The 25,116-nt window shown below is 46.7% G+C and overlaps 1 protein-coding gene and 1 pseudogene across 1 annotated transcript in view; one reads left to right on the forward strand and one right to left on the reverse strand.

Moving 5' to 3' along the window:
• Zbp1 (Z-DNA binding protein 1) overlaps positions 1–8,628 on the forward strand; it is an 8,953-nt gene extending 325 nt beyond the window's left edge. Inside the window, exons 2-8 of the mRNA XM_055596176.1 lie at positions 1,398–1,634; positions 2,358–2,546; positions 4,332–4,499; positions 5,853–6,056; positions 6,861–7,076; positions 7,577–7,753; positions 8,402–8,628. Coding sequence (XP_055452151.1) covers positions 1,398–1,634; positions 2,358–2,546; positions 4,332–4,499; positions 5,853–6,056; positions 6,861–7,076; positions 7,577–7,752 — 1,190 coding nt within the window. The 3' untranslated portion in view covers position 7,753; positions 8,402–8,628. The remainder of the gene's footprint in view (positions 1–1,397; positions 1,635–2,357; positions 2,547–4,331; positions 4,500–5,852; positions 6,057–6,860; positions 7,077–7,576; positions 7,754–8,401) is intronic.
• Positions 8,629–19,737: 11,109 nt separating this feature from the next.
• LOC129668304 (60S ribosomal protein L26-like) lies at positions 19,738–20,153 on the reverse strand (annotated as a pseudogene).
• Between the last annotated feature and the right edge of the window lie 4,963 nt (positions 20,154–25,116).

Raw genomic sequence — 25,116 nt, forward strand, 5'->3', positions numbered from 1 at the left:
ATACCTCTCAAGCAGAAGTGGTAGCTCTCACCTCAGAGAGGGGGTCATCCAGGCCTGTGACAGGTCTCAGGCTCTGAACTGTCATTGCCAGAGAGGACTTTGCTTGGTTGAGGTGTGGCTTTGCTTCTCTATTTATGTTCTTTTCCTGCCCTGGTTGAATCCTTGCTGCATCCGCTCCACCCCTTGCTCTGCCTAGGGGCTTCTGGCTTATGCGAGGCTTCGGGGTGTGGGGCTGTGTGAGGATGTGTGGCTGTGGACAGGATTTAGATAACTGCTTTTCGTCATTTTTTGAAAATCGCTTATTTCAATCCTCAAAGCCATATTAGAGATTGTTGCTCAAAAGCTACCAAGGAGGGGCCAGGCCAGGTGGCAGGTTCAGGGCCAGGTAAAGAAGACTAAGGCTGACCTGGCTCTCATGATTGCCCAACCCTAATCTCTCCAGCCCTTCACCTCCAGCCCTGTTTCCTAAACTCCCACTTTCAGATGCTGCAGCTGGTTCTGCAAGCTCACCCAATGGAGAAGGCTCTGTGTGCCCTTAGGTGCCAGCGGGGCAAGGGAGCACAGGAGAGCCTGCTACAGGGCACAATCCCAGACAAGAATTTTTTTGCAAGACAAGGCAAAGCCATGCCAGGAATAGATGCTCAGCCCTACAATCCCGGCACTGGGGTGGGGGTAGGGCTGAAGGAGGAGGATTGCTGTGAGTTCCAGGCTAGCTTGAGCTATGTGGTGAGTCCTTGTCTCAAGAGGTAAAAAAAAAAAAAAAGTGAAAGCAGGCACACGAATAAGCAGGTGCAACTTGAGCCCTCAGGGTCAAACATGGAGGAGGGTCGGTAGCTAGCCGAGGACCATCTGACCTCTGGATGGAGGGTTCTGGAGCAAGGGGGCAGGAGACCCTGCTGGAGCTGGAGACATGGGGAATATCTGAGCTGTGCCTTCAGGCATGGGAGGTGAAACCGTGTCTCGTGTCTATTGGGCTCCTGACCTGGGAATACCCATGCCATCAATGTGGGTGCTGAGCAGGAGAGAAAGGGACTCCCTGGGCAGGCTGGGAGAGGCACTAGGGGCACCATAGAGGGCCAGACTTGGTTTCATGCCTCTCTCTCTTGATCCATCACCTGAGAGTGAGGGTTCCTACCTGTTTGGTGTTCCACATCAGTACACAGGACAGCCTCCTCTACCATTTGGCCATCCAGACAGCCAGCTGTGGAAGCACAGTCCACCCTGACTGACACACTTGCCTCTGAGTGGTGTCCTCGCTGCTGTCTGCTTGGCCCAGGTCACGGGTGCCTTCTCTGCTCTGGGCTCTCTCGGGCCATCTCTCTAGCCCCTGGAGCTTGGATGCCAGCAGCCCATGGGGACTAGGCTTGACTCAGCTCTTCTCTCTGTTCTTCCCTGAGACGATTTGGAGCAAAAGATCCTGCAGGTGTTGAGTGATGCTGACGGCCCTGTGAAGATTGCCCAGCTGGTGAAGAAGTGCCAAGTGCCCAAGAAAACACTCAATCAAGTCCTTTACCACCTGAAGAAGGAGGCCAAAGTGTCCTCTGTAGCCCCTGCAACATGGCTCTTAGGCGGGGATGCTTCTGCAGAAGAGCCTCCTGCAGCCCCTGAGGACCCCACTGCCCAGCCTAGTCTCGGTACTCTGTCATTGTAGGGCAGAGCAGACCTCTCCCCCACCCCAGCTTAAGAGCTATCTTGGCAATGGGCAAGCCCAGACTCAGGTTTGGTTTCAAATCTCTGTCTCTTGACTTCTTCTGGACAGTGGAGGTAATGTAGAGCCTAGGGCTTGTGTATAGTAGTTGTGCAGTTAAAGACAGATTCCAGGCAGTAGTTATACTGACAGTGAGTGCTGGTTGTAAGGATTTCTTCCAGAACTTTATAGCTATGGAGCAGAAAGGACCCACAGTTCCAAGTGCTGACACTGTACCCAGAGTTACCCAGCCCCAGAAGGAGACAGGAAAGGAAGCCTCAGGACCCCAACTTTCAGCAGCTAGCAGCTATGACCCAAGCAGATGGGAAGCCCTGGAACACCAGACCAGTGTCCTGTCCCCTCAGGGAAATAGGGTCACATCTACTGCTGAGGCTCCACAGGAGTCTCAGAGGCCAGATTCACTATTAGAAGACAAAGTTCTAATTGGCCAAGACATGGGCACTGCTGTGCTAGCCTGAGCCAGCCTCTAGGATGAGAGCCTCAGTTCTATATCTGGTGCAGATGACCACTGTACCCAGTATGGCCATGTGCTTCTGACAAGCCAGGCTCCTGGGCTTTATTAAGTGTCTCAGGCCACATTCAGTGGGTGATGGGCAGATTGCAAGCCCAGGACCCTCTTCCCATGAAGTGCCTGCCTCTCACTTTGCAGATGAAAGAATCTTCAGATTCCTGGAGGCCAACGGCCCCTGCAAGGCCCTGCATATCGCCAAGGCTCTGGGAATGAAGACTGCCAAAGACGTGAACCCACACCTGTATGCCATGAGGAATAGCCACCGTCTGAGCTATGATGGCCAGATGTGGACAATCTATGGCCCAAGTTGGGAAGGCCCAGAGCTAGGTATGAGAGGTCAAAGTCAGTTTGGGGAGGCCAGAGCTCAAGGGTCTAGGGTCAGGTTGGTCAGGGAAGGTCAAAGTTCAGGTCAGGAAGGTCGAGGCTCAGGACTTGGTCATCCAGGGTCAGGTTGAAAAAGTCAAGGTGAAGGATTGGATGGTCTACGGTCAGATCTTTTTGTTAGTTTTTGTTTTGTTTTGTTGTTTATGAATATTATTTTATCCATGAGTGTTTTGCCTGCATGCATGAATATGAATTACATGCATACAGTGTCTGCAGAGGCTAGAAGAGGGAATCTCCTGGCTGGGATTGGAGTTACAGATGGCTGTGAGCTGCCGTGTGGGTGCTGAGTGCTGGGTCTTCTGGAAGAGCAGCCAATGCTCTAACCACTTAGCCACCTCTCCAGCCTTAGGGTCAGATTTTACATCCTCTTTTGGGAGGGATTCCAAGGGAGAGGAAGTATTAAAGAGGCTGTCTAGCTCCTGGCTAGACCTCATTCACAGTGCCCATAGGCTTTCCGGCTATTGGGGGAAGGGTTATAGTGTAGATGACAACTGGATTTTAAACACTGGGACACGTGCAAATCTTTAATAAAATCAATGGAGCCAGACAAAACATATGAGGTTTCTTGTAGCCATTGCTGAGGAGAGAAGAGCCTAGAGATCCACAAAGGGAACCAAGGGCCCTGAGGGCTACAGATGTGGAAAGTCTGGAGGGAGGAACACACTGGAATTGCCTGGACACAGGGGTAATGACTCTCTGAGCACTTTATCCAACTTGGGGGTTTTAGTCACTGAAACAGATGATGGTGCAGAGCGCTTATTCTAGCATTCAGGAGGAAGAGGGTTAAGAACTGCAAGTTCAAAACCAGCTTTAACTACAAAACTCCCCACACAGCCCAAGCTGATAAATAAGTGAATAAGATTGTTTAAAAAGGGGTACTGGGCTGGGCTTGCATAGCAGTCTGGAGACCTCAGGAGATCCCTAGGTATAGCGATACCAGATCTGAGCCCCAGTGCTTTCAGGGACCCCAAAAGGTTCTTTTTAAATGTCTTTGATTGTTTGTTTGTTTGTTTGTTTGTGACAATCTCATGTAGCTCAGATGACCTTGAACTCCTGATCTCCCTGCTTCCACCTTCCAAGTGCTGGAATTACAGGCATCTGTCACCATGCCTGTAACTTATGGAGAAAGGCGTTTACAGAGGTGCACAGGCCTCGAACCTGAGTAGGCATGTGGTCCTGTGGCAAACAGTGCAGGTGCTGGGCTTGGCTGGTGTGGACCAGCTGCCTGTCTGTCTCATGTGGTTCTCAGCTGTTGGAGGAAGAGTGAAAGTATGGATGGCAGTGTTTAAACAGGAGGACATATCCAAATCTTCAGTAATGTCAATAGAGCCCAACAAAACATATGAGGCATTTTCTAGCCATCCCTGAAGTGAGAGGAGCCAGAGGCTCAACACTGAGAGATCTGACAACAGGGACAGGGTAGGGAGAGAGCAGGAGACTCTGGCATCCTCCCGGTGGGCCACTGTGGCTAGGACACACAGCTAAGGCACCTGTGCCAGGGACTTTGGGAGAAGTCCAGCTGAGGTGCCACTGTGCCCATCAAACACGACGAAGGCTGGCTGTGGCCAGCCCCAGGTAGTTCTTGAATCTTACCCTGCACCCCCTTTCTTGGGCCCCCAGGATGGGGTCTGGGCTCTTGCTACAGCAAGCTCCCAGAGAAGTTTAGTTTTGTCTGTAGGAGAGCCCTATGTCCTTGAGACAGGAACTCAATGGAATATTATTCTGTAGCTCATTCTGGAGTCCGAGAACGGTCCACTGCGATCATTTACCAGCAGAATCCAGTCAACATGATCTGCCAACAAGGAGCCAACAGCCACATCTCCATTGCCAACTCAGAAGCCATCCAGATTGGGCACAGGAATGTCATGCAAATGCAGATAGCCTGTGATGAGCTTGGTAAGAGAAGGGTGCTGGCAGGGACACCTGCTGGGCCTGAGTGGGGAAAGAAACTGAAAGGTGGACTTGGTCCTCCGTGGAGAAGGCAACTCGCTTATCTCCACAGCCTTCAGCATGGCCTTTCTCAGAATGAGAAGCAGAGATTACACCTCAAGGAGATCCAGTCCATCTGTAGGAGAATGATTCAGCAAACTCTATCTTAGCCGGACACGGTGGGAGGGCAACCACCTTTCTCTGCTCTGCACACATAGCTAGCCATAAAAAAAATTTAAAAAAAAGGGGGGGGTCATCTTGCACTCAGTGGCTCCCTATCTATCTATGGATCTCTCTGCGTGTGTGTTTGTGTATGTGTGTATTTGTGTGTGTGTGTGTGGTCCTGTCAGGTATCCTGTTCTGTTATACCCCATCCAGACAGGGTGACTGAACTGAACTGGAGCAAGACTTGCAGCCAGTAATCCCCGCAATCCTCCTGTCTCAGTGTCACCCAGCACTAGGGTACAGGTGTGGGAGGCCATGCCTGGCTCTTTCTGTGGATGCTGGGATCCAAACTCAGGTCCTCAAGCTTGCACAGCAATGCTCTTACTGGGATAGCCCATTCCCAGCTATCCCCCGGCCTCAGGATCCTAGTTTTGATGAAAGTTGGTGCTGTTCAGTGAGTGTTTCTTCTGTAATAGGCATGTAAGGGTGTGGAGCCACCTCTCACTCTGGCCTTGTCACTCATGCACAAGAGCACCAGTCCCAAACCCAGATTTTCCCCATGCCCTTGGGAGACATTTGTTCTACTGCAGGCCTGTTTCCCCAACCATGGCTCTCCTGGTTTTGATGGCTCTCTCATTTTACTTACGGATGTTAAATGGCTCACCATTTTTTTTTTCAGACTTAAATGTGTTTGAAAGTTTTTGTATTCCCTTAATTTGAAAAATTATAAGAGTGAGCCTAAAAGTGAGCACTGGAGAAATAAAACCAGGGCAAAGACCGGAGAGAGCGGGAGACTCCGGCATCCTCCCTGTGAGTCACTGTGGCTAGGACACACAGCTAAGGCACCTGTGCCAGGGACTTCGGGAGAAGTCCAGCTGAGGTACCACTGTGCCCATCAAACACAACGAAGGAAGGCTGTGGCCCCCCATGTCAAGAGGCATGGAGGACTTGCCTGGGGGGAGGGGAAGGGGCTTGCTTTCTTTTGGTGGGGTCAAAGGTTGAGGAGACCCAGGAGACAGGTGCCCCAACTGTACCCTGAACCCAGCCGAGAATGCTGCAGACTGCAGCCTGACCCCAGCTGTCTCTGGTGCCCTGAGCCTTAGGACAGAGCCATGTGGACTCTCTAGCAAATCCTAAATACTCTCCCCGTCCCAGGTCCCAGGCCCCCCCATCATCTCCCTCTACCTGTGCCAGAGGACCCCTCTGCTCAGGGCATCACGCCTGGTGCCTTTGGATCTCAGCATATCCACATGGAGAGGTCCCTGCTCCGGCGAGTGCAGCTGGGCCACGGCAATGAAATGAGCCTCCAGAGGGATCCAGCGGAACACACCACTTACAGCTTTACTGGCAGCCCCCCAGGTACTGTGGCCTCCACCACCCAGTCATCACCTGCAAAGTGGATGCTGAGAGGGAGGAAGACAGATCACAGGGGCAGGCAGAGGCCTGGATGGTGGTCTAAGGAAATGGCGAGGGAGGCCAGCAGTGAGCTGGAATAACAGTGCCCCCGGTGGTGGCACAGTGACTCCAGAACCTGGCCGGAGGCCGGCCAGGCACTGTAGATTCTTCAATGGCCAGAGGTCTCAGGGGGACTAACACAGGCAGGGAGGAGTCCCCCCAGAGAGACATTGGTCGTGGAGTAGGGCACAGCAGTGGGATCAGCAAACAGGGCACAGTGGTGGCCTTCTGTGACAGTTTCTGGGAGTGAAGGGAACCCATCACTAAGGGTGGATGTTTCCTGACCTTTGAGTGTGAAAATGAAGAGGAGTCCCTGGGATTCTGGAAGCCAGAGTCCAGGGATTCTGGGGTGAGGCCAGGCTGGGAGAGGAAAGGTATGAACCATAGCAGGATAACATGTCCTTGATCTGCCACCTGGGCCCTGGCCACAGAGAAGAGGGAGGGAGGGAGGAAGAGCTCCAGAGGCTCTGAAGAAGAGGCTGAGGCCAGAGTGGTTTTGCTGAGCTTGGAAGCAGGGGTTGGTTTCCAGGCTAGTGAGAACATGTGCCGGGACATGGAGATGGGGTGCCTAGGCAGAGGGTATGGGTCAGACCTGCAAGGTCACTGGTGAAAGTCAGCGATGGGATGGGACAGCCAGGCTGGACGTAGGTGCCAGGTCCCTGGGCAACTGCTCGCTTCTCCCGGCCTCTCTCTTTGGTATACCCAAAGTCTCAGCCACCACTGCTGACCCAGGAACTTCATTCAACATGGAAACACCTGGGCCAGGCCCTCACGCTGAGGGGGATACAGCCCAGAGAGTCCATATCAAATCCAGCTTGATGGAGGACGCCATCATCGGCAACTGCAACAAGATGACCATCCACTCTGGGTCAAAGGGTGGAGTCACGGGGTCTGGAGACAGCGAGGAGCCGAAAAAAGACACTGGTGAGCCTGGGCTCAGGTGTCTGTGTGTGGCCCCACCTCATACACCCGCTAGTGCAAGGACACGGGGTCTGGAACTCAGCCAGCATGTAGCTCCAGGCTTCAGGAAGGAGGGAGGAATTTACACCAAGGTGTTGGGGAGCCGCAGAAGGACTTTGAGCAGGGCAGAAGCAGAAACTTCTTGGATTTGGAATAAGAATCACACATAAATGGTCCTACAGGTGTATATTTAGAATCGGCATGGAGAGACCAAGATGTCTGAGTGTCAAGTGGACCTCTACACACACACACACACACACACACACACACACACACACACTAAACAAACAAACGAACAAATAAATGTGAGGGAAAAAGAGTTTAACGGTTTGAGAACAAGCCATGGAAGCACGTGGGAAGTAGAAACCCACTGTGGGACACCTAGAGAACTAACCAGCAGTGACCTGAGACCTCCCTTGCTCTTTCTCTGTCCTTTTCTCTCCCTCCCCCCCCCCCCCCCCCAGATGCAAATTCTAAAGCCACACCAAGCGGAAACTCCTCCCACACTTCCAGCAACTCCATGCTGCTCACCTCTGAGCTGAGAACGGTGACTCTGGAAGACAGTGACCCCCAGACCACAAAACCTGTGCTTAGAGAGGACAGAGTCCCGGACACGGGGAACGGCCAGACTCAGGAGTGAGGTGAGAGGGGAGAGGTGGAGAGCGCATGTGCAGGCGGCCTGCAGGGCTTTCTGTGGCTGCACACTGGACTCAGACTAGGTAGGGTGTGTGTGTGTGTGTGTGTGTGTGTGAGAGAGAGAGAGAGAGAGAGAGAGAGAGAGAGAGAGAGAGAGAGAGATATTTGGATGTGATACACTCCCTGGGTAGGCACAGGTATTGACAGCTTTAGTCCCGGGCTGGGACTGATCATGATGAAGTGACAGGATCCTGAGGGCTCCAAGATCATCCACACACCAGTCTCTAGATGGAGTTACTTTCTAATGACATCACTGGGTGGGGTAGAGACCTTTAGAAGGGCGGACGAAACACATCACTGGAGACATCAGGGTCTCATGTGGTCCAGAATGGCTTTGGTTCGCTCTATATGCAAGGATGACATTGAATTTCTGATCTTGTGGCCTCCTGAGGGCTGGGATTATAGGGATGTACCACCAAATCCAGTTCATGAGGTGCCAAGGATGGAACTTCATGCATTCTACACAAGGGCTCTACCAATGCAGCCACAGTCCTGGCCTGGGCCATGCCCTTCCATCTCTCCAGCCATCTCTTCTTCCCGCCTACCCAGAGGCTAGCGTCCCTTTTCTGCTGTGTCCTTCTGTCTTGCCACAGGCCAGAAAGCAATGGAGCAATAGAACCCATAGGCTGCCACCTCTGCCACCATGAGCCAAGCCAACCTTTCCTGCCTCAAGGTCAATCAATCAGTCTATCAATCAATCAATGATATGAGCCAGCTCTGCTACACCTGGGTGTTCGCCAAAAGGGGAAAGTCAGCACAGCACAGAGATACTTGCCCATCCATGTAGATCTGGAACTGACCTTTGCTGTCCAACAGTAAAAGATGAATAAAATAATGATGTGTCATTTGTTGGGAAGGGGCTGCAGAGACCACCATGAGACCACCACCAAGTCAGTGAAAGCCATCTCAGAAAGACAGTGTCGTGCTTTTTCTCATTTGTGGCTCCTAGACTTTGCATAGATTCATATAAGGACATACATAGCTGTGACATGAAAGTAGAAGTGAACCCAGCCAGGGGAATGGAAGGGATCAACAGGAGGACAGAGGAAACACGAGGGGGTCATGGTTGATTGCGCTCTACATTTGTATGAAGGTGTAGCTCTGAAACCCAGTGCCACATACGGGGCATCATTACCCAGATAAAAAGAAAACGTGAACACAAAGTCGGCACTTCACACAGCTAGGGCTTCATTGGGCTAAAGAGCATCAAGTCCCTCAGAAAACTGATTTAGAGAATTAAGCCAGGGGCTGGTGAGATGGCTCAGTGGTAAGGGGGTTGCCTCTAAGCCCCATGTCCCAGGACATGGTTAATTGGTTAATTGGTTAATTCCCTACCCAAACCTCTTCTCCCACTATGTGGCTATGAGGCATTGTTTTGAGGACAGTGCCCCCCTAGACCCTGAACCTGCCAGTGTGACCTTAGCCCTCCAGGATTCACACACTGAACAACTTTCCTGCCATTATAACCCACCCAGGCCAGGAGTACGCAGGGCTGCTGGACCACTCTCTTCTCTCTCAAGGTTCACCAAGTCCATCCTACCTCTCTAGAGTCTTTCCCTCCTGTCCTTGATCTCACAGGATTCTTGAGCTGAACTTCCAGAGAACAAATCATCCCCCCTCCTCAATCCTTGGCCCTGTGAGAGTGACTAGTTAGCCCATGTGTCAATCAACTGGCTTTGGCCAGTCAACAAACAGGGATCACTTACTATATGCCAGATATGCCCTTGGTGAGGTGATGTCATCACATGCAGGGGGCATGGTCACTGTAAGTGTTTGGGGAAGGTCAGTGGAGCTGTTCCGGCTTTCAGACACTCCTGAACCAGACACTATCCTGCACCTGTCTGTTAGAAAACCCAATGGTCACCTGAGTGCTGAAGCTGGGACATCCAGCTCAGTGTCCGCTCATCTCTCCCACATACCCATGACCTCTACCATCCACCAGAAGCTTCTGAGCTCAGGCAGGCCCTATGCCCTTGAAGCCTGCAGTAGAAGTTTCTGGTTTCTCTGAAGACTCAGTTTTGTCATGTGATGTTTTGCTGCAAGCTGAGCATGTGATGTTTTACTGGAGGCTGGATTGTGGGAGGGCACATGATGTTTTGCTGTGAGGTTTCTCATATAAGGGGTGTGACTTTGGCCAACTGAGAACATCTGTGGGTGGACTCGGAGAAGAGAAGATATAGAGGGGCCACCATACAGTGAGGCTTCTCTCTCTGTACCAACATCGGTCCATTAATCTTTGTGCGTCGGCACTTGACTTGGAAGAAACCTTCCAGAGAACTTCTCAGTGCAATCCAACTTAGTCTTGTGGCTTTCCCTGACTTGCCGTGATGATTTGTGTTGCTGCTTGGTGTTGGCCTTTGGATTGGACTGCTGGTGTCTTGACCACTGAGTTTGGTAATCCCCTAAAGATCCATAGACCCTAATCGGCAGGAATCAGATAAAAGAGGTCTACAGCCCTTTCCCTACTAATCTCCTACCCAAGATCAGGGAGGAGATAAAGGTGTTTAAGAACCCTAAATAAAGTAGGTTTGGTGAAAAATCTACAGAAGCCTTTGAGGCACCTCCATCCGTCCTGTGCACTATTCTGCTTCCATCAACCCTGCATGCTCTCTCCCAGCCCCCACCTACCCTGCATGCTCTCTCCCAGGCTCTATCTACCTTGCACACTCTCTCCCAGACCCCACCTACCCTGCATGCTCTCTCCCAGCCTCCATACTCTCTCCATCCTTGTTGTCCACCCTCCTCCAGCCAGGCTTGCCACTCACCTCTATCGATAACCAGACTGGCCTGCTTGTTGATGACAGAATGCTGTGATACATGTGTCTGTACAACAAGGGACAAGCTGTTGCTTGTAAGTAGGGTGTTCCAGGCTTAGAGTCTGCTTCAGGAATACGTGCATCCAGTCGTCCTGGCTGACCCAGCACCTCCCCTCCCCTCTCTTTTCATTCTGCTTCTCTCTGTACTGGTAAAGATGGTTCTTGGCCATCCATCCCCTGGGCCCCAATATGGCTGCCAGTGCAAGGCGACCTCCTTCCCAATAATGAATGGCACATGTAACAGCTTTGAGTAATGTGCCATCCCTAACCAGTCATGGGCCAGAGCAATAGGTTGCTCTCCTTATTGGCCACTAGTGTTAAAAGGCTACCTCCGGAACCAGAGCACCACTACAGTCACAGAAGCTAAGGCTGTGGGAAGATAGAGGGCAGAGATGGGCCAAGGGTAGATGGGCAGATCTCTGAAGCATTCAGGAAAGAGTTTCTGGACAGGCAAGTACCTCAGGATCCACTTGAGTGGGGAATCCATGACTCATAGCCTGGTTTTCTCTGGGGCTTTTGCATTTAACCCTGGGTCCTGGGGCTACAGAGAGGGAGCATGGCAGTGGGGAGTTGGACACCACTGGCACACCTCAGCAGGAATGGTTGTGATGGGTAATGGGAGTGTGAAACCCAGGTAGGCAGCTCCTGGGCCCCAGAGCCATGCTGGGGAGCCGAGGACCCTAAGTTCTAGTCCCTGAGATCAGGTGAGGGAGGAAGTCTGGGATCTGAACCATACAACCTTAGCAGAGCATGAAACCCAGAGTAAGGCAACAGAGATGAGGGGGCATTTTGGAAACCAAGGGCAAAGGAAATGGAGATGGAAAGTTGGTGGGAGAAGGAATCAAGGCCGGAGGTTGTTTGCACAAGTCTTAGCCACAAGCCAGCCGACCTACAGATGTGTTTCCTGGGAGCCAGGTAGTAGGCCTTGCTGTGGGCTGGGATCCTGTGCCGTGGCAGTCTTCTTGGTCACAGTGGTGTGCTGCAGTCTTTAGGACAGGTGCTTTGGGACCCGCCATTGTCAGTGCAAGCTAAGTGCAGGAGAGGCTGGCTCTCCCGGTCATCTTCCTCCTCCACCCAGCTGAAAGCCAGAGGCAGATCTCAGAGCTGGCTCGAGGTCCATAGTTAGCAGGACCTGTGTATGGGGAGCGAGCTGCAGCTCCTGAGCTTGCCCAAGCAGAGTCCTTGCTGCCTGGCGCAGTTTCCCCCTCTGCAATTCATTTGTCATAAATGCGCTGACAAAGCGCTGCATGGCTAATGGAGGCTGGAGGTGAAGGGCAAAGCCATCTCTCAGGGGAGGAAATTAACGAGGTGCCATTAAAAGCAAGAAGTGATTGAGTCAGCTCGATCTCCCCCCTCAGCTCAGGAGCCCTCCTGCCCCCTCCCTCAGGATGAGGCGTGAACTTGGCTTTTGGATGGGGGATGTGCCGTCCACTCTACCTGAAATGGCTTCTCATTCCAGGTGCTCAATGGGCCCTTGAAACCTGTGCTTTCAGCAGACAACATGTAGCTCTGTAGGCTGACAGGAAGAAAGGCAACCAGGGAGCTCATCCAGGGTCATGTTGGTTTTGTGTGTCAGAAGTTTCACCTACTTAGGGTCAACCAAGGGGGAATGGCCCCAGAGCTCATAGGATACTGGGGTTCAGGAATGGCTGTATCCAGGCACTCAAGCCTTTGCTCAGCCTTTGTCCCCACCAGCTTGCTTCCCCTGTGACTGCCATCTACCTACGGCCAAGCCCCTCCCATTAGTTATCAGAGACTTCAAGTAGAAAAAATGTCCCACAGAAGGTTCTGATTGGTTGGGACCTGGTCACATGCTGATCCTGAATCAATCAGAGTTCAGAACAATAAACGATTGCTTTGGAGCCAAAATCATTTCCTGGTGGTAGGAAGAGATGAGGTTTCTTTGTGAGGTGTGTCCCAGGAAGAAGGAAAGACAGAAATTTTAGGCTGACAGAAACCAGGGCCCATTCCAGCCATGGCTGTGAAAGTTTCTAGAAACCCTGAGAATACAGCCAAACTTTCTTAAAAGGACGAAAAAACATCCGTGGGGAGGTGAGGCTCTCTGAGTAGTGGCACAGATTCAGGCTCAGCAGAGGCCTCCCTGTGGATTCAGGGCTGCAGCGGCCTTATGCAGAGAAGACAGAGTAGCTCAGAGAACAGCTTACGGTGACAGTGGCCCTCCCTCGGTCTCTCACACTTCTTGCCCCACACCGGAAACGATTGTGATGACAGACCAGGCATTTCAGGGAGGGTTTGCTTTCCACGCTGGTGTTTACGGCAGCTAGGCACACACTCTGGCACTCAGCTGCAGTTTTACGCTGGGCACAGTGTGTGACACCTTGGAACCACAGTCAGCCTGGCGCAGGATGCCTAGGGGACAAGGATGGGAGCCTGTGTGTCACAAGCGGAAGAGGACGTATTTTCTGTGTGGCACAAGAGCTGGAAGTGATGATTTACAAAAGGTTTGTCAGACAGCATCCTGGATCCTTTAACTGTCAACATGATACAACTTAGAATCACCCGGGAAGAGAATCGAAGTGGGAAATTACCAACCTGGGAGTACATCTCTAGGGGATTGTCTTGCTCGAGTTAATAGAAAACCCAGCCCACCGTGGGCAGCACCATCCCCTAAACATGGCAAAGTGAGCTGTGTAAGAGTAGAGAAATCTAACCGAGCACAAGCAAACACGCATGCATGCGTTTCTCTCTGCTCTTGGCTGCAGATATGATGTCACTGAATTGCTTCCATCTCCTGCCTGGACTTCCCCACAATGGTGGACTGTATTGTGGACTCATAAGATGAACAAATCCCCGTTCCTTCTAAATTGTTTTCAGAAATGGAATTAGGACAGCTGGAAAAGTTTTACTTATAGAATGGATAACAATGGGTGGGGGCAGGAGGGTGTGTGTGAAAGAGAAAGAGAGATAGAGACAGAGAGAAAGAAGTGTCTAGGGGATCAGGTTTCTAGGGTCTCTTAAGCACAACATGTAGAAAGGTAGAAACTGCGAATTACATTTCAATCACTGAGCCAGCTCTCCAGCCCAATGAATTCTATTTTTAAAGTTATTTTATTTCCCCAAATGAGGGGCTATGAATTTCTAGAGGAGAATACGCTGTCCTCTTAGTGGTGTGAAGATCCGTATGTGGTCCATGACTGACCAAGCAGAACTCTCGGAGGAACATTGTCCAAGAGTGTTCCACTTGGAGAAGTCTCACTGCTCTTGAGTGGTGGATACGAGTTGGGTAAACCCCCAAACAAGAGCTGAGGAAGAGTTGGGGGCCGGAGAGATGACTTGGTGACTAAGAGCAGTTGTTCCTATAAAGAACCGGGCTCTAGCACCCAGCACCCACAGGTCTTCTAAGAGCCATCCATAACACCAGCTCCACACCAGCTCCAGGGGATCCCATGACTTCTGACCTCTGCAGGCGCCAGGCACACACATGGCGCACAGAAATACATGCAGGCAAAACACACACGTAAAAGAAAACAAATCATCTTGAAAAAAAAAAATTTAGAAGAACAAAAAAGGCCACGCACAAAAAAGTTCTGGAATTAAAATGGTATAGGATGGTTCCACAAACACACGGTGTCACACGCTTCCCTGCTCTGAACCCCTGCAGAGCGCTGGAGCCTGGGGTGGAAGGGAGAGCCACATGCTTTAGGAGCACTAGCCTGTGCTCCTGTCCCAGGAAGAGTCCAGAGCAGAAGGAAGGTGGCCTGTGGGAAGACAGATGCTGCACAGAGAATCAGAAAGGCAGTTGGAGTGGGAAGAAAGATGTGCTGGTAGTTTTTGTTCCTTTGGTTGGTTTGGTTTGGTTTTATTTTGTTTGTTTGGTTCTTTTTTTAGGTCAACTTGATATAAACTAGAATCACCTGGGAAGAGGGATCCTCAGCTGAGGAACTGCCTCCATCAGACTGGCCTGTGGTGATTGATGTGGGAGGCCTGAGCCTGGGCAGGCTGAGCAAACCAAGGGGAAAAAAGCCAGTAAGCATTTCTTTGGGCACCTGGGATTGTATTACACCAGGAAACCTTTATTTTTCTTTAAATTTTACTGGGCTTAAAGACACTGAGACTAAACCACCTGTTATAGACTTCCCAAAGTCTGATCTAGGTTGATGAAGTCAATCTGCACCGGGTTTTCATTTTTATCTTCCCATTGTACCCTTCCCTGTATGATACTGTAGAAACGCCCTCAGTAATCCACCACATAAACAAACCGAAAGAAAAAAAGCACACATGATCATCTCATTATATGCAGAAAAGGCCTTAGACAAAATTCAGCATCCCTTCATGATAAAAGTCTTGGAGACACCGGGGATACAAGGAACACACCTAAGCATAATAAAGGTGATTTACAGCAAGTCCATAGACAACCTCAACTTAAATGGAGAGAGACTCAAAGCTATTCCACTAAAATAACAAAGAAAAAAAGGTTGTCCATTCTCTCCATATCTATTCAATATAGTATTTGAAATTCTAGCTAAAACAATAAGACAACTAAAGGAGATCAAGGGATACAAATTGGAAAGAAAGAAGTCAAAGTGTCACTATTTGCAGGTGATATGATGGTATACATAAGTGGCCCCAAAATTTCCACTGGAGAACTCCTACAGCTGATAAACACTTCCAGAAAAGTAGCTGGATACAAAACTAACTCACAAAAATCAGTAGCCCCCCCCCCCCACATACAAATGACAAAGAAATCAGGGAAACAGTACTTTTTACAACAGCTTCAAATTATATAAAATATCTTGGGGTAACCCTAACCAAGCAACTGAAAGACTTGTATGATAAAAATTTCAAATCTTTGAAGAAATTGAAGAAGATATCAGAAGCTGTAAAGATCTCTCATGCTCATGGATTGGTAGGATTAACATGGTAAAAATGGCCACCCTACCAAAAGCAAGCTACAGGTTCAGTGCAATCCCCTTCACAATTTCAACACAATTCTTCACAGAGCTTGAAAGAACATTCTTCGTTTCATATGGAAAAAAAAAAAACCCAAGATAGTTAAAACAGTCCTGAATAATAAAATAACTGATGGAGGTCTCCCTGTTCCTGATTTCAAGTTATATTACAGAAATAGAATAATACAGACCACATAGTATTGGCATAAACGCGTACACATTGATCAATGGAATTGAATTAAAGACCCGGATATAAATCCACACACCTATGAATACCTGATCTTTGATAAAAAGCCAGAAATATACACTGAAAAAAAAAAAAAAAGACAGCATCTTCAATAAAAGGTGCTGGTCAAACTGGTTATCTGCATGTAGAAGAATTCAAATAGATCCATATCTGTCACCCTGCACAAAACTCAACTCCAAATTGATCAAAGACATCAACACAAAAATCAAATATACTGAACTTGAGAGAAGAAAAAGTGGGGAAGAGCCTTGAACACATTGGCACAGGAACAGACTTTCTGAACAGAACACCTATATATCATGTACCAAAATCAACACTTAATAAATGGGACTTCATGAAACTGAAAAGCTTCTGTAAGGCAAAGGACATGTCATTTGAACAAAGCAGCAGCCTACAGAGTTGGAAATATTTTTTTTACCAACTCCATAGATAGAAGACTAATATCTTAAATATATAAATAACTCAGGAAACTAAATATAAAAAAAACAAATAATCCAATTAAAAATGGGGTACAGATCTAGAGAGAATTCTCAGTAGAGGAAACTCAAATGGCTGAGAAACACTTGAAGAAATGTTCAACATCCTTAGCCATCAGGGAAACACAAATCAAAACTACTTTGAGATTCCGTCTTGCACCTTCAGAATGGCTAAGATCAATAACACAAATGCAGCTCATGCTGACAGTGATGTGGAAGTAAGGGATGCTCTTCTCCATTGCTGGTGGGATTGCAAACTTGAATAACCACCATGGAAATCAGTATGGCAGTTTCTCAGAAAGACAGGAATCAATCTACCTCAAGACCCAGCTATACCACTCTTGGGCATATACCCAAAGAACACTCCATCCTACCATAAGGGCACTTGCTCAAACATGTTCATTGCTGCTGTATTCATAATAGCCAGAAAGTGGAAACAACGTAGATGCCTCTCAACAGAAGAACAGATGAAGAAAATGTGGTATTTGAACAGAAGCAAGCCTTACTAACAGAATATGAAAGATAGAGGAGAGAATTTCAGGTCTTGAAATGCATACATTGTTTAAAGAAAAACTTATGACACAAAACATCCAGGAAATTGAGGACACTATAAGAACTTCAGATCTAAAAATAATGGGAGTAGAGGAAGGAAGATAAACCCAGATCAAAGGCCCAGAAAATATTTCTAACAAATTATAGAAGAAAATTTTCTTAAAGAAGGAGGCACCTATCAAGGTACAAGAAGCTTACAGAACACCAGGTAGATTAGGCCAGAAAAGAATACCACATAATAATCAAAACATTAAACCTACAGAACAAAGAAAGAATATTAAGAGCTGCAAGGAAAAAAGATCAAGTAATGTATAAAGGTGGACCTATCAGAGTTACATTTGACTTTTGATGCAGACTATAGAAGTCAGAAGGGCCTGAGCAGATATGTCGCAGACTCTAAGAGACCACTGATGCCAGCCCAGAGTACTGAACCCAGCAAAACTTTCAGTCATCATAGATGGAGAAAATAAGATATTACAAGATAAAAACCACATTTAAGCAATATTTATTTATAAATCCAGCCCTCTAGAAGGTCCTAGAAGGAAAAACTCCAACCTAAGAAGGTTAACTTCGATGGAGTTTTACTCAGCTGTTAAAAAAGATGACATCATGACATTTGCAGTCAGATGGATGGAACTAGAAAAAAATCATCCTGAGTGAAATATTCACTTATACATGGATATCAGCCATTATATAAATTATAAGAAAGTGTAGTGATTTGAATGAAAATGGCCTCCATAGGCACATAGAGAGTGTTCTTGGTAGAGTCAGCATGGCCTTGTTAGAGGAAGTGTGTTACTGGGGGCGGGCTCAGAAGTTCGAGCCAGTCCCTGTGGCTCAGTCTGTCTTCCTCCTGCCTGATCCAGATGTAGAACTCTTAGCTATCTCCTCAGCACCATGTTTGCCTGCACTCTGCCATGCTTCCCGCCATGATGGAATAAACCTCTGAATTGTAAGCCGGTCCCCAGTTAATCGTTTTCCTTTATAAGAGTTGTCATGGTCATAGTGTCTCTTCACAGCAATAGAAATCACAAGAAATTAATCTACAATCCATAGACCAAGAGAGGTTAGGTATAGAGGAAGGGACTATGAGAGACACATGGATCTCCCTGGGAGGGGGAAATAGAGTGGATTTTATGTGTGGACTGGGAGCAGGAAGGGGAGGACCAGGTGGGAAGGGGAAGAGGAGATAGTGTTGATGGAGGGAAGGTGGGGAAAGACAGAAGTTGAAGGGCATTTGAGGGGTGATATGGAAACGTAGTGCAGTGGAAACTTTCTAAAATATATGGAAAGGATCCTAGTGAAGTCTTCAAATAGTGAGGGAGGAGTCCCAATTGGCCATCTCTTGTCATTAAATGAAGCTTCTAGTTCCAAGACTGGGTTACCTCCAATTGAGTTGTTGACCAAAGGTATCCCATAAAAATGCCCCAAACAACCCAGGGCACATGCCATTTCTTCCAAGAAGATGGGTTCTTAGGCTACCTCTACTAGCTTAAGGGCCTAACCTAGTCTGGTCTGGTCTCAGTCATACAGATAGCGTAGAGGTCATTTGGCCTATTAGTCACCTCTGGTCCTGGATTGTGGGAGCTTGAGAGACCCTCTGGCTCTAAGAGTCATTTAGATTACTACCCACCCACCCCTGGTCCTGGTTGTAGGAGCGTGATATGGCCTGGCCCAACAGATAATTAAGATCACCAGGATGTTAACCACTTCTAACTCTCAGCTCTCTGGATGGAAAAAAAAATTTTTTTTTTTAATATTTTTTTCATTAGCAAGACAATCCTGTGTTCTCTGGAGATCTGTGGGCACAAGGACCACAGATGTGGTCCAAATAGATTACATTTACTCATTTTCATACACTGAACCATCCCTGCATTTCTGGAATGAGCCTACTTGATGATCTTTTTGATGTGTTTTTGGAGTCTGTATTTTATTTAGTATTTTTGCATCTATGTTCATAAGGGAAATTGCTCTGTAATTCTGTTTCTTTGTTGGGTTTTTGTGTGGTTTTGGTATTAGGGTAACTGTGGCCTCATAAAATGAATTGGGCAATGCTCCTTCTGTTTCTATTTTGTGGAATAATTTGAGAAGTACTCTTCTTTGAAAATCTGGTAGAATTCTGCACTAAAATTATCTGGCCCTGGGAGACATTCATTGACTGCTTCTATTTCATTAGGGTTTATAGGAGTGTTTAAATTGTTTATCTTGTCTGAATTTGATTTTGGTAAGTGATATCTATGGAGAAAATTACCATTTCTTTTAGATTTTCCAATTTGTTGGAGTATAGAGTTTTTAAAGCGTATTCTTGTGATTCTCAGAATTTCCTTAGTGTCCGTTGTTATAGCCCTTTTTCATTTCTGATTTTGTTAATTTGGATATTCCCCTCTCTGTCTTTTAGTTAATTTGGATAAGGGTTTGCCAATCTTACTGATTTTTCCTGAAGAACCAACTCTTTGTTCGATGATTCTTTTTATTGATCTCTTTGTTTCTGTTTTGATTATTGCTTGCCATCTACTCTTTTTTGGATGTTAGTTCTTTTTGTTCTAGATCTTTCCAGAGTGCTGCTAGCTTACTAATATGAGAGCTTTCCCTTTTTTTTGGGGGGGGGGTATGCTGTGTATTCATTGTCTATGAATTCTAGGAAGTCTTTAATTTCTTTATTTTTCTGTTAACCCATTTTTTTTTTCATTCAGTAAAGAGTTGTTCAGTTTCCATGAATTTATAAGCTTTCTACTGCTTCTGTTGTTCTTGTTGATATCCATCCTTGATGTTGAGTTGTATTTCTTGGATGCAGCAGGAGAATGGATCCTGTTTCCCATCATTTTGTCAGCCTGTGTCTTTTTATTAGGGAATTGAGAGATATCAATGACCAATGATTTTTTTTAACTACTTAAACAGTCTTTAATGAAAGTTGTGCATGAGAGGCCTCTATTCCTGCATCTTCTCGACTGTATTTTCCTTGTATCTGACCTTCTCCTTTCCTACTTGTTGAGACTTGGCTTTCCTTTCCAGGATCTTCTTGCAATCTTTGTCCACCTTGATTGGGTGGATGCCCACATGGACAATTGTGCCATTAGCCTTTTCCTGCTGCACTCACTCAATGTAGATGACATAATTCATCCTGTACACCTGGGCCACTTTGCCAATCTGCTGGCCTTTGTAGTGTCCTTGGACAACCTGAGCTTCATCATTCTTTTGAATGGGCACGGAGCGAACATTATACTTCTGTCTCATCTCTTTGGAACGAGGGGAGACATGCTCTTCCTCTGAATGTGAGAAGCTGCATTAAAATGCCATTTGCAGTTCTTGTTTCATTCAAAAGTCATGAAGGGATTGAACTTCATTTTGGCGGCTGTGATCCAGCGATGTCTGCAAAAGGAAAAAGGTCCACATGCAACTTCCGGTTCTGTCGACCAATGATTGTTGATTCCTGTTATTTTGTTGTTGCTGCTGCTGCTGGTGGTGGTGGTGGTTAGTGTGTGTGTGTGTGTGTGTGTGTGTGTGTGTGTGTGTGTGTGTGTGTGTGTGTGTGTGCTTCCCTTCTTTTGATTTTTCTGGCCTGAGATACTTATTCCCTGTGTATTCATGGTTATAGTTAACCTTCTTAGGTTGGAGTTTTTCCTTCTAGGACCTTCTAGAGGGCTGGATTTGTAAATAAATATTGCTTAAATGTGGTTTTTATCTTGCAATATCTTATTTTCTCCATCTATGATGACTGAAAGTTTTTCTGGGTTCAGCATTCTGGGCTGGCATCAGTGGTCTCTTAGAGTCTGCAACACATCTGCCCAGGCCCTTCTGACTTCTATAGTCTGCATCAAGAAGTCAGATGGAACTCTGATAGGTCTGCCTTTGTACGTTACTTGATCTTTTTTTTCCTTGCAGCTTTTAATATTCTTTGTTTCTTCTGTAGGTTTAATATTTTGATTGTTATGTGCTGAGGGGACTTTCTTTTCTGGCCTAATCTACTTGGTGTTCTGTAAGCTTCTTGTACCTTAATAGGTGCCTCCTTCTTTAGGAAAATTTTCTTCTATAATTCTGTTAAAAATATTTTCTGGGCCTTTGATCTGGGTTTATCTTCCTTCCTCTACTCCCATTATTTTTAGATCTGAAGTTCTTATAGTGTCCTCAATTTCCTGGATGTTTTGTGTCATAAGTTTTTCTTTAAACAATGTATGCATTTCAAGACCTGAAATTCTCTCCTCTATCTTTCATATTCTGTTGTGAGGCTTGCCTCTGTTTGAATTTCTAAATTTTTCATTTCCAGATTTTTTTTTTTCAGTTTGAATTTTCTTGATTGATTCTATTTCCATTTTCAGGTCTTGAACAGTTTCATTCACTTCCTCACACTGTTTGTGTTTTCCTGTATTCCTTTAAGGGATTTATTCATTTCCTCTTTAAGGACATCTATTATTTTAATTTAAATATAATTTTTTATTCATTACAATTTATTCACTTTGTATCCCAGCTGTAGCCCCACCCTCGTCCCCTTCCAATCCTTTTCTCCCTTCCCCCATCTCCTCCCATGCCCCTTCTCCAGTCTACTGATAGTGAAGAACCTCCTCCCCTTCCATCTGACTCTAGCCCATCAGGTCTCGTCAGGACTGGCTGCACTGTCCTCCTCTGTGGCCTGGAAGAAGGCTGCTCCCCCCCCACAGGGGAAGGCGATCAAAGAGCCAGCCACTGAGTTCATGTCAGAGACAGACCCTGTTCCCTTTACTAGGGAGCCCATTTGGAGACTGAGCTGCCATGGGCTACCTCTGTGCAGGGGTTCTATGTTATCTCTATGAATGTTCCTTGGTTGGAGTATCAGTCTCAGAAAAGAACCCTAGGCCCAGATTTTTTGCTTCTGTTGTTCTGTGGAACTCCAGACCCTTCCAGGTCTTTCTATCTCCCCTTCTTTCATAAGATTCCCTGCACTCTGCCCAAAGTTTGGCTCTGAGTCTCAACATCTGCTTTAATACCCTGCTGGTTAGAGTCTTTCACAGTCCCTCTGTGATAGGCTCCTGTCTTGTTCCTTGTTTTCATCTTTTTTCCAAGTCTGTCCCATTTGCCTTTCTGAATGAAGATTGAGTGTCTTACCCAGGGTCCTCCTTCTTGCTTAGCTTCTTTAGGTGTACAGACTTTAGTATGATTATCCTATATGTCTAATATCTACTTATAAGTGAGTATATACCATGTGTGTCTTTCTGCTTCTGGGATAGCTCACTCAGGATGATCTTTTCTAGTTCCCATTATTTGCCTGCAAATTTCATGGTTTCCTTGTTTTTAATTGCCGAGTAGTATTCCATTGTGTAAATGTACCACAATTTCTGTATCCATTCCTCAACTGAGGGACATCTGGGTTGTTTCCAGATTCTGGCCATTACAAATAAAGCTGCTACGAACATGGTTGAGCAAATGTCCTTGTTGCATACTTGAGCATCTTTTGGATATATGCCTAAGAGTGCTATAGCTGGATCTTGAGGAAGCGCTATTCCTAATTGTCTGACAAAGCCTCAGATTTATTTCCAAAGTGGGTATACAAGTTTACATTCCTACCAGCAATGGAGGAGGGTTCCCCTTTCTCCATATCCTCTCCAGCATGTGTTGTCACTTGAGTTTTTGATCTTAGCCATTCTGATGGGTGTCAGATGAAATTTCAGGGTCATTTTGATTTGCAGTTCCCTGATGACTAAGGGTGTTGAGCATTTCTTTAAGTGTTTCTCTGCCATTTGATATTTCTCTATTGAGAATTCTCTGTTTAGCTCAGTACCCCATTTTTTAATTGGATTACTTGATTTGTTGCTGTTTAACTTCTTGAGTTGTTTATATATTCTGGATATTAGCCCTCTGTCAGATATAGGATTGGTGAAGATCCTTTCCCAATCTGTAGGCTGTAATTTTGTTCTGATGACAGTGTCTTTTGCTTTACAGAAACTTTTCAGTCTCATGAGGTCCCATTTATTGATTGTTGCTCTTAGAGTCTGTGCTGTTGGTGTTCTGTTCAGGAAGTTGTCTCATGTGTCAATGAGCTCAAGGCTCTTCCCCACTTTTTCTTCTAACAGGTTTAGTGTGTCTGGTTTTATGTTGATGTCTTTGATCCACTTGGACTCTAGTTTTGTGCAGGGTGATAAGTATGGATTTATTTGTATTTTTCTACATGTAGACATCCAGTTAGACCAGCACCATTTGTTGAAGATGCTATCTTTTTTCCATTGTATGGTTTTGGCATCTTTGTAAAAAAAAACATGTGTCCATAAGTGTGTGGGTTTATTTTGAGGTCTTCTATCTGATTCCATGGATCCACCAGTCTGTTTCTATGCCAGTACCATGCAGTTTTTATTACTGTTGCTTTATGGTACCGCTTGAGATCAGAGATGGAGATACCTCCAGAAGATCTTTTATTGTGAAGGGTTGTTTTAGCGATTCTGTGACATCTATCATCTTTATAGGTGGTTTTAAGGTCTTTTTCTTGAGCTGCAGGTATGTTGGAATATTTAGGACCTGCTTTGGTAGGGTTCCTGGGCATAATGGAGACATATTGTCCTGGATGTTATTAATTGTGTTTTTATGCTAGTATTGGGATGATTATAGGTCTAGGTACTTCTGTCTGATTTTATCTTTGTTGTATGAATGTTTTGTTCCTTGGTTTTGGTTTTATCTGTGGATTTCAGGAGAGTGCAATTTGTTGCCTGGTAGAAAATTTTTCATGGACCTGTTTCCCTGGCCTGCTCAGTGTCCCCAAGGAATGCCTTCTGGGGTTGGAGGCTGAGTTAATAGGATGAGTTGGAGGAACAAAGGTTGGAGAAGATATTTGTGGTCCACTGGGGATGAGGTTAGAGAGGAAAGGGAGACCACAGCAGGTTTTCTGCTACAGAGCTGGAGTTGAGAGTTGGGGACTGAATCACAAGTTGTAGGAGAGGTGAAGACCTTCAGTCAGCTTATTTGCTTCGCCAGCAGGAGGTGGTCATTAGCTTGGCAGGGGGTGTCAGCTGGAGTAGGGGCTGGGAAAAGGTAGGGGCCGGGAAAAGGTAGGGGCTGGGAATGAGAGGGTATGGAAGTTAAAAGGAGAAGATCTGTGTTCTGAACAGGAGATGGCGGCACAGTCACAGGGACTGCTGACACAAGTGTTATGCCGCAGAGCCAGGGATGAGACCGGGGATTGGACCTACCCTGAAAGCCGGGGAGCCACCCCTGGTAGGGGATCAGGTCTGTGAATCATGCCCATCTTTCCTCTCCTCCATTGCAATTTCTCTGTCTTCGCCCTCATCTCCGTAACAATCTTCTTAGCAAACCTCCTCCCACTTCAACTGCATTCTCTGGAGATGTTCTCCTGTTTCAGACCCAGGGTCCCCTAGCCCTTTTGTCTCCTCCTTTCCAAACAATGCATTGCCTTACCGGCAGGGGCCCATCTTCCTACCACACCTCCAACTCCCTGGGGACCCCACCTCTAGGTGTAAACAGGATCCCCTTAGCTCTTCCTGAAGCCCCTCTTGGCTTTAGCCCACCTCTATTCCTCTCGGCCACTACCAGCCTACGGAAGTATCTCTACCAGGCAACCCACAACCATCACACTTTCCGAAGATCTAGAGGACACATCTGAAAGCAAAAACTGAAACACCCATCCAGCAACAACAAGTCCAGACATAAACACCTAAAATGACCTCAATCATCCCAACCCCAGATGCCTAGACACCAGCATAAAAACACAATAACAGCCAGGACAATATTCTCCAGTAGAGTGCAGAAGGCCTTCTATGGTAAGCCCTGAGAAATTCAATGAAGCAGAACCAAAGTACAAGGTCTTCAAAGTAATTATTATGAAATGATCAAGGACCCTAAAGAGGCTATGAATAATCCCTTATGAAGCCTGTGAAAATACAAATGAATGAAATTATGAAAGCAATTCAACACAGAAATGAAATCACTAAAGAAAATTCAAACCAAGGTAAAACTGGAAATGAAAAACTTAGGAAGTCAAAAACTTTAGAGGTAAGCCTTGCCGATAGAATACAAGACACAGAAGAAAGGGTCTCAGGTATTGAAGACACCTATAAAGATATAAGATACATGTAGAAGACTACATAAACTGAAGTGGAAAAAAATTCTCCACGGAACATAATAAAACATTGAACATACAGAACAAAGAATATTAAAAGCTGCAACAGGAAAAGACAAATAACATACAAAGGCAGACTTATTAGAATAACACCTACTTTCTCAGTGGAGACTCTGAAGCCAGAATGGTCCAGACAGATGTTCTACAAACTCTAAGAGATCATAGATACCAGTCCAGACTACTAGACCCAACAAAACTATCATTCAAAA

The sequence above is a fragment of the Psammomys obesus genome, unplaced genomic scaffold (assembly GCF_907164565.1).
Source record: "Psammomys obesus unplaced genomic scaffold, mPsaObe1.curated_primary_1811, whole genome shotgun sequence".
In the NCBI taxonomy this organism is placed as follows: Eukaryota; Metazoa; Chordata; class Mammalia; order Rodentia; family Muridae; genus Psammomys; species Psammomys obesus.